We start from the raw sequence: 10204 nt of genomic DNA, 5'->3' as shown, positions 1-10204 counted from the left end.
CACATCTGTTTTGTATGTGTGTTTTCCCTTCTCTGCAACGACAGTGACCAGACAGGACTGTGTTATGTTATTTATATTTAGCGCGAGTAGACAAGGGTGAATTCCAGTCTGTCTCTGTCGCTGGCCAGATCATTGGCACTTTTCTGAGGAAAGGACAGGAAAATAGAGAGAGAGACAGAAGCAGAAAGAGGAAGATGGAGAGAGAGAAGGGCACAGCGCGTCCCACTGTTCCTCATTGTAATGAGAGGGTGCCGTGGTGCAGTGGATGCTCCTAATTACTACCAAGCAGCTGCAACCGCAGGGAGGAACGGGTCCTGCCGGGCCCCAGCACAAATCCACCAGTGTGGAGAGAGCGAGAAAGAGAAATAACGAGAGAGAGAGAGAGAGAGAGAGAGAGAGAGAGAGAGGGGAAAAAGGGAGAGGCCTATAGTCGCCCCACTTCACCCCAGTCACCCCTTGCTCCGTGTCGCTGCCACACTGACTGGCTCGCACCAGCTCTGTCTGCCTCATCAGCTTCTCCGGACCAAAATTTCAGGGTGGTGTGTGGGAGCCGCGTCTGTAAATATGGCTGGAAATGTGTCCCAGTCCCTTTTTATGGCTCTTGCTGTGTGTCTATCCAGGAATGCTGGGACAACATGTTTAGCCAATGAACAGATGGCCCAAACTAAGCAATAATTAAATAGGTCTTTCGGGCCTGTTGTGTTTGCTGTGTACAAGATCATGAAGGCATTCAAGTTCTATTGAATCTATCACCATTACTCTTCTAGTTTTTGGTGTCACATGACCTTTCAGAAATCATTCTAATGTACTGATTTGCTCAAGAAACATTTGTTATAGTTATCAGTGGTTGTGCAGCTTAACATTTTTGTGGGTACATTTTTTCAGGATTTGTTGATGAAGAGAAAGTTCAAAAGAACAGCATTTATATAGAAATCCTTTTAAACTTCATTAACATCTTTACTGCCACTTATTAACTATTAAATGCATCCTTGCTAAATAAAAGTATTAATTTCTTTAAAGAAATTGTTTTTAAATCTTACTGACCCCAAACTTTTTGAATGGAAGTGTAAGTATCCTCAATTTGACTCTAAGCTATATATTTACTATCAAAAACTAGAAAAATAAATCTATATAAAAAAATCTAAATTAAAATACAGACATTTTTCTGTCTCTGGGTTTCAAATGCTCCAAATAAAGGATGCACAAATATTAAAAATGCAGGCTGATATGGCTGATTAAGTTATATATGGCCAATATTAAAATCCATTTTGTCTAAATAAATTAAACACTGAAAACCTACTTTTTATAAGCTACAAGGGAATTTAGGAATCACAATATTATATTTTACATAACGAAAAATGGATATTCGTTTTGAGTTTTACTAAAGATTACATTTATCAGTGTTATTAAAAAATAACTTTGACAGCAAAGGTAATCTAAATGTCAAAATAGAGGATACAATAAATAAAAAGTCTGTAATATCAATCAATAATCAATTTGGTAGCAATATATTATGTATGCCTCGTTCCAAATGTCAAAAAATGCTTTTTAGCTAGCATCTCACTAGGTTCCGAGACATACATACAGTAGATACTGTGGGAATAAATGAAGGATGATGTGTAAAGGAGCTACTGACCTGCCGGTTCCTCTCATCCATGATCCGTGTGATCTGTATCTTCTTCCGTCCCATCTTGGCGTCCTGCTTGGTCTCTCTGACACCCCGAGAATATCAGAAAAACACGAGAGTTTGTCTGCCTTCACTCCCCTAGCACATTGTACTTCACTCTTTCTTCTCGAGTCTTTGTCTCTCACTCTCTTTCTTTCTGCGTCTTTTTCTTCAGGTGTCCACACCACGATCTGTGAAACAGAATGAGAGTGAGAAAAAGAGACAAAAAGAGAGAAAACACGTAAAAAAAAATGTGCAAAACTCAAAAGAGGAGGTCTGATGCAGATGAAAGTGACTAAATGCTAAATTTTCCACTGCCTGATACATGCAGGAAGGATATAAGACGGAGACCCACAATGATTTCTTATCTTCACACCTGCTTCCCTTCAACAGCTGGAGATCGGCCCACTCACAAGACATTTATCATTAGCCTCAAATTCTAAAACGCTGTATAGTGGATCTGTAATTGTGATGCTCATTCACCCAATTTTTCTATTTAGATTACCACTGTTGATCTCTAACACTGAATTAAGGTCATTGCACAATTTCGTCTGAAATTTTCGCACGTTAAAAAATAAATACGACCTCACGCTGTAACAATTACGTTTACACACTGCCTCTGAAACTTTCGTCCGTCATAAAAAAAATTGGATCAGGTTCGTTGTTTTTTTTCCGCAAATACAAAAAAAAATGCATACGAAAATGTTGGACTCTTTAATCAATCCTAATAGTTAAAATTGTAAAATTATACTTTATATTACATTACAGTGAATGTAATGCAATCTTAATAATGTTGTGATGCCAACATCACATATCACTTCTCTTTACATACCCTACAAAAACATCTACGCAATCCTATCTTTCAAATGCTCCATCAGAGTTTTCTCTCAACTGTAGACTCCCTAAAACAATATTTAATAAGCATCATAATGGCGTCCTGTGGCTGATTGACAGCTATGTGGCAGACAGTTAACTGAATGAAAGTAAGCAGACTAATAAGCAAAGACAAAAAACTTGTGGATGCTTCCTGCTGACTTCAGGCTTAAAGAGAAGCAAGCCTTAGCAGATAAGCCAATATGCCACCAATAAGCGGGTCATAAAGTCATCTGTCTGGTTTCAGAATGCACACGGTGCATAAAGTCTCTTTGGTCATCTCGCCCTGTTTTCTTTACTCGTTTCCCTCCTTCCCACGTATCTCTCTGTCTGCATCTCTCTCTAAAACAACCTGGGACAAAAGCACACACACCTTGCCTCTGCACAGCGTCTCAGGAGACAGCAAGTAGGCCTCATTCTCCCTCTCATAACCCCGGCTGCTGCCAGCTCTCGCTCCTAAGATGATTAAGAGTGCACCCAGTCTCGGGCTGACATTAGTTTAAATCCTCTGGGCCAGATGAGGCAATTCACACGTGAGAGAGAGCGTGGAAGCCAAGTCAAGAAGGTTCAGAGCACAGTTTGCCCCCGGGGAGCGCACGAGTCGCCCCCTCTCCCACTTCTGTCCCTGTCTCCCCTTGCTAACCTGCCCACAAAGAGCCGGCTACCTCTCAGAGGAAGCATTCATCATCTCCGTCCAGCATGGACACAGATGAACACGTAAATAGAAAATGCCTATGTAACCACATCTCACATCTGAAGAGACGCTGAGGGAGGGCAGAAACTCTCTCCTCCGGAGAGGCCGAAAGAGCGCCACACGCTTTGTAGCCGCACGATGCCAGCAAAAAGATGTGGAAGTTGATGACCAGGAGGCTGTGAGTGACCCACAGGAAATAAACACCATAATTACTGGCTGAACAGTAACGGGTGTTTAGGTGTCTGCAGGTCTCTATTAGGAGTGAGATCACGCTGTCTGTCCACAGAAGGAAACTCTGACAACAGGCAGGCAAAATCAGACATTTCCCTATACCACATCACGCCAGGCCTCTGAGTCCAACACTGTTCTTTCTCAGTCACCATGTCCCCCAGCAGGAAGGAAAAACTGTCAGCTCTTCGCTCGACGTTCGTCCTCACGACATGTGCGCATTGTTTATTTTGAGTGCTGGGCATATTCAAACTTTCATGATGGAAATGTGTTTAAAAATCCTACAACAAGGGACGTTTTTCCAGGGTGATCTGAGTTAGGCTGAAAGAATGCAGAGAGGATTGACAAAGGGATTATTCATTTTTTATTCATTACTATTAATAACTTAATCATTTAATTTTAAAGATATACACTATCATTCACAATTTGGGTCTGCTAAGTTTTTTTTTTTATTCAGAAAAAATATTACAATTTAAAATAACTTATTGGCTTATATTTCAGTATATTTTAAAATGTAATTTATTGAACTTTCAGCAACAATTATTCCAGTCTCAGTGTAGGGCTGCACAATTAATCGAATTTCTAATCGCGATTACAATTATGGATGCCACAATTTCGTAATCGTTCAAAGTCCACTTATGTTATTCTGCATGCTTAAGATATGTTTTTTTTCTTTCTACATGTTATCTTAAGGGTTTTTCCATTGTTTTAGTTTTAGTTTTAGTATAACATTATAATACCATTCATATTTTTACTTTTTTTATAATTTAAAGAAGAAACCAATCCGATGTATAGTTGATATTTGAGGCTTAATACTATAGAAAAGCACTAAAGGTTTTTCAGTTAGTGTTTTCAGCTCGTTTATTTTCATATAAAAATACGGCATGCAGTTGCATCAAACAATGGTATAAACATCATTCAATGTAAATTGTGATAATCGTAATTAATAATCGTAATTACAATTTCAAGGGAATAATCGACAATTATGATTTTTGTCATAATCGTGCAGCCCTAGTGTCACATGATCCTTCAGAAATCATTCTAACATGCAAATTTTTTGATTAATAAATCATTCTTCTTATTTTCAATACTGAAAAACCTTTATGATGGAAATGTGTTTACAAAACCTACACCAATGGGAGTTTTGGGGGGTGGGGGTGGGGGTGATTTGTGTTGGGCTGAAACTATGCTGGATTGACTGCAAATGCAACATATTCTATTCACTGTCGATGAACAACTTTAAACTTGAGAGATTAAAACCAAACAGTTTATTTGTTCGCTTTTTAATCCGTCAAACTGAAATGAAAACATTTGGCTTAACCATCCGAAGCTTAAGAGCTCCTTGATTGAAAATGTACATGGTTGAAGTTGAGGGCTTTATCTGTGTTTGTTGTGTGCATAACAATGCTGTTCTGCTTATCCAAACACAGCACAACATAATTACATGTATCCAGGCTTGTAGCTCTAAATCGTATTTGTGAGCTGTCATGCTCACAAATCATGCTCGTCTCAGAGACTGCGTAATGCATTGTGTCATGACATTTCTGTCAACTTAACAGACATAGACAAGCTACGGTCCTGCAGTTCAGGCAGGCTCTGAATGACTTGTGTCACGCACGCAGAATGGGACTCTATTACCGCACGAGTGTGTTTTGTTGATCGTGAGTCTCTGTTTATTTCTCTGAGACATTCTGGCACACTGGTGGAGTGGTAGTGTCTTGTACGGAGATACAGGGGAATGGATGTCATTTGGCCCTGTATCATAAGACCTGGTTTCACTCAGGATGTCCATGAGCCTAGACATTTGTTTAGACTATAATGTTAAAGGTGCAGTAGGAGATCTTGGAAAATGCTAACTTTAGCCTGATAGCACTGAAAACGAACGTCCCACCCTCCGTACACACACACACACCGTGAACACACACCCGGAGCATTTCAGCCATTTTTTTGCTGTTGGGGAGCAGTTGGGGGTTCGGTGCCTTGCTCAAGGGCACCTCAGTCGTGGTATTGAAGGTGGGAGAGAGTGCTGTACATTCACTCCTCCCACCCACAATCCCTGCCGGTACGAGACTCGAACCCGCAACCTTTGGGTTACGAGCCCGACTCTCTAACCATTAGGCCACGACTTCCCCATGTGTCATTCACCGGTGAGAAAACTTTAAAAGTACTACAATACCAGGAAGGAAGATCAGGTTGTTGATGTTTGTCTGCCATTCTCGCTCTGTCTGCAGTCTGCACAGCGTGCGTGAACGCGCTGATGGCGTATCCTGTCTGCGCGAACCCGGTGTGCAGAGGTATGCTAATACATACGTTGACAGGCAGGTAGGAAAGCATATTAAAACGCTCGGACCGAGCAACCAGCATAACAAAAAATGTTTCTGAAGACAATCACCTATTGCACCTTTAATGCAAAATTACAGAACGTGTACAATTATAGAATTAATTTAAATTAATTATAGACAGAATTACAAAAATGTTAAATATATTAGTTAAAAAATATGAGGTTGGCAAGATTTTTTTTTTACGTTTTTGAAAGAAGTATCTTATGTACACCAAGGCTGCATTTATTTGATCAGAAATGCAGTAATTAACATTTATACTTCAATATACTTCAAAATGAAAATTGCTGAAAAATGTTGTGCTGCTTAATATTTTTATCAAAACCATGATCATGAGATCTGAGTGCAACAATGTATATAGACGCGTTTAAAAACACAAAGACATTAAAAAGGAATGCAAACAGTCTGGTGTATTCTAGTTCTTTATAAACACTTGTTCTCCAATTATCTTGCTGTACTGACTGTGTTGATGATATATTGTACATGGTTTATCTGCTACGGTCATATTTAACTGAAGGGAGCTATGTGAATGTATCTGATAGAAACAATGTTTGTTTAATACGTTTACAGCGAGCGGGAATGTGCACGTGTGAGTAATCTCTCCTCCACCCAGCCCTACAGATTCTAGCTTTCATGAAAAACAGGGAGTTTCTTTATGGTCTTTATGAAGAAAAAGTGCCAAGAGCATGATCATTTAACGCTGTCAATCACAATGCTAATGATATATAAACGGCTGCTTAAACCTCATTCCAATGACAACGCTTCTGGCATCCCTCCTCCTCCCTCACTTCACCTTTATTCCCTATAATTAATCTGGTCCTGTAGAGTGTATTACAGCTCAAGTTGAGTCTTGTGTTCAAGCCCCTTCATTTCCGGACAGCCAGAAAAAAACTGTTTTACTCTTAAATCACTTTTAAACTGCTAGTTTGTCTGAAAATGAAAATTATTTCATCATGTACTCATCCTGTATGTCTTACATTCTTTTACAGAACACAAAAAAATTATATTGGGGTTTAAACAATAATTGGACCCCATTGACTGCCACTGTATTAATACACATTTTTAAATATCTTTTGTGTTGCACAGAAACACAAACAAATAATTTAGTAATAAAGTTAAATGTATAGGCTACTATTTAGCATATCTAAAAATAAATCCACTTGCAATATAAAATGATTCATTTAGACAAAATAATGTATTAATATGTGAATGTTCGGGACCAATTCTCACTATTAACTAGTTGCCTATTAGCATGCATATTATTAACATATTGGCTGTTTATTAGTGCTTATAAAGCACATATTCTACATGACCATTCTCTACATCCCTAATCGTACCCAATACCTAAACATAACAACTACCTTACTAACTATTAATAAGCAGCAAATTAGGAGTTTATTAAGGCAAAAGTCATAGTCAATGGTTTGTTAATAGCGAGAATTGGACCTTAAATAAAGTGTGACCGAATTTTCATATCGGTTTATCAGTACGGCTTAGATATCAGTGCATACCTATTAATGATGACATGAAACTTACATGAAATTGCCTTTAAAAAATTTGTGATTGTGGTCAGTGTGGTTTATCACAGTTTACCTCAGATCAACAGAGAAGATACTGTATGTAGTGACCTCTCAGTTGAATTCAAAAGCAAAAGTCTTCTCCCGTCTGAGCTGGGTTTATCGAAAAGTAGGGTGGAAGCAGTGGGGCTTGCTGGCTGTGGGTGGGATCCACTAAGAGTCTGTTGGATCACAGCGCTCCAGGACACGGGCAGCAGAGCCAGCAGTCCAAAACCACTGCCGATTACATCAGCTCTCCTGGATATTACACACTCTTTCACTGCATGCTATCAAGCCAAAAATGAACGGCAGTCGGCAGAGAATTTAAAACTATGTGAACATTAAGATAACTGACATGTGATGTAATTTGTGGCAACAGTACAGTTCTTGAGTAAAACATGCAATAATATATTCGCAAAAAATGCATTCCAAATGCGCTCTCTTGATGCGGTGCACCTGGTCAAAAGTTTATCTTTGATTTAAACCAGTCCAGCAGTTTTGAAAGCTGCTTACCAAACATTTGCAGTCACTATGATCGATAAGCAGGGAATATGTCTCTATAGGAGCAACTGCCGGGGCCTGACATGAAAATCAATAGGAGTACATGACCCACAGAATGTGCACAGCAAAGCCGATCTCTACTGCGCTGACCCTGACCTCGCTACACACGGGTCGTTCACTTGCTCACCAACGAACACAGGTGCACATGTAGGGATGTAACGGTATGAAAATTTCATATCACGATTATAGTGACCAAAATTATCACGATTATAAATATTATCACGGTTTTGTTGAAATTAGATGAAAACGTTCAAAAAGAACTGATACACACACTGAAAACATTTCAATAAGTGTTATATTTGAAAATCAACAAACAACAAATGCAATTAGCAGCTATATGCACCTTTTTTAGCATAAACATTAAATTAGCATTAACATGAAGCCCTAATAATAATAATAATAATAATAATAATAAATCACTTGAAGATCATGTGATCTTCGGTTAGGAGATCCCAACTTTTAGGAGAAAGTTGGGGTTGATTTCGAGTTCACATACAAACATAAATAGAATAGGCTAATTAAATTTGTCTATTTTAATGTAAGACAACATATTTTTCGTCAGTGATAGAAATATGATTTAAGACGGTAGTGTAAGCAAGTTTAGTTTGAAAACGTTTAATAGTAAATAAGACAATTAGACAATATTTGAATAAAATAATAACAAAGTCCTTTTATTCTATAGTCTTAGATAATAATAATAATAAATATTTATTTGCAACAACTGAACAACCACATTGCATGCTGCTTCTGCGTCAGACTGATGCTGGCTGGACAGGATTTACCGCGAGTTTTCAAAAGCGCGATAATCAAACACGGTTTTGATGATAATTAAATTTTAAACGGTAATACTAACCGTCAGGGCATTTTATCGTGATTTATCGTGAAACCGGTAATCGTTCCATCCCTATGCACATGCGGTGCAAACACACTCGCACACACTGAAACAGGGGACAAAATTCTCTTGTGTAACGTAATATAGGTTTGGTTTGCATGGGAGATATGAAACATGCATTTATCTCACACAGCTCAAGATGTGAGGAGAGGCCCCACCTGACATGCTGACACTCCCTTGTCTTATAAACAAGTTAACTCCCATGTCATTCATACTGCTCGGGATGATTGTGTATTGTAACTGAGATGATCCCATGATGAGAGGGTCTATATAAATGTAACTGATTGCGCTGTTCGTGCGTGTGTGAGTGGGTGTGAGCGTGTGTGAGAAAAACAAGCCGTGTGTTAGTGATAGGCCTCTCGCGCTCTCTCCCTTCGGAACAAGCCAATGTGAGAGTGGGAGGGCTGGTACTGGGGTCAGGCCTTTTCACACTCAATAAAACATGCCCTACTCCCACTGTAATTACCGCACACATACACACACTCACACACCGCATTCCCTCATCTGCCCGCCAAACCTTTACTACCTCACTTTTACACAAACCTATCATTTTGGAGAGTGTTCCTCTAATCCCTTAACTGTATAAACTGGGGTTTCCTGAGCTATATTGAAAACATATCAAGAATATGAGCGACTACGGGCTACAAATTAACTTCTATGTACTGTATATTTATAAAACTCAACAAGTGTGAAAGTGTTTTCCATTGAAAAAAATTTTTACGCATTAAATTATAAGTATGAAAAGTATTAAAAATGTATAAAGTAATACAAGTATTTTTTTCTGACTGATGCTAAAAATAAAACAATCATTTTGATTTAAAGTTTTTTTTTTATTATTAAAAAAAATCACAGCCAGATCTGCAACAGACCATGCATGAATCGACTCTTTCATAATGGCTCATTTTGAATTCTTGTTTTATTTTAAATTTAAACTTTAGTTAAAACATTTTTTTTAAAAGTATATATCAAAAATATGAAATAAATAAAAATACAATAAAAATTAATTAAATTAAAAGCAGTAAAGTATTAAAAAAGTATAAAGTATTAAAAGATGCTAAAAAAAAAAAAATGATGCTAAAAATAAAACAATCATTTTGATTCAAAGGTTTTGTTTTGTTTTTTATTTGTTTTTTGTTTTTATCACATATATAATATATATAAATAAATAAAATAAAAAAAAATTATTCTTGTTTTATTTTAAATTTGAACTGGTTAAAAAAATTAAAATATAGCAAGCATATATATATATATATATAAACTTTGAATTCTTTGGTTAAAAACTTAAAGGGGTCATATGATGCAATTTCAAGTTTTCCTTTACAAGCTCTTGGTGCATAAAGCAGATCTGTAAAGTTTCAAAGACTAAAGTCTCAAATCCAAAGAGATATTCTTTAT

The 10204-nt window shown here is 37.6% G+C and overlaps 1 protein-coding gene across 14 annotated transcripts in view; it reads right to left on the bottom strand.

The window, feature by feature from the left end:
- LOC107715609 (myocyte-specific enhancer factor 2A-like) overlaps window positions 1-10204 on the bottom strand; it is a 105964-nt gene that overhangs the window by 68585 nt on the left and 27175 nt on the right. For all 14 annotated transcript variants that reach the window (XM_016521752.1, XM_016521751.1, XM_016521754.1 and 11 more), the window contains one exon: window positions 1637-1857. In XM_016521752.1, the coding sequence (XP_016377238.1) occupies window positions 1637-1690 (54 nt within the window). In that variant the 5' untranslated portion in view covers window positions 1691-1857. The remainder of the gene's footprint in view (window positions 1-1636; window positions 1858-10204) is intronic.

Source organism: Sinocyclocheilus rhinocerous, unplaced genomic scaffold (genome assembly GCF_001515625.1).
Source record: "Sinocyclocheilus rhinocerous isolate Xijiao unplaced genomic scaffold, SAMN03320098_v1.1 scaffold1110, whole genome shotgun sequence".
Taxonomy (NCBI): Eukaryota; Metazoa; Chordata; class Actinopteri; order Cypriniformes; family Cyprinidae; genus Sinocyclocheilus; species Sinocyclocheilus rhinocerous.
Note: the sequence above shows the minus strand (reverse complement) of the source record. Positions and strands in the feature narration are given on the sequence as shown.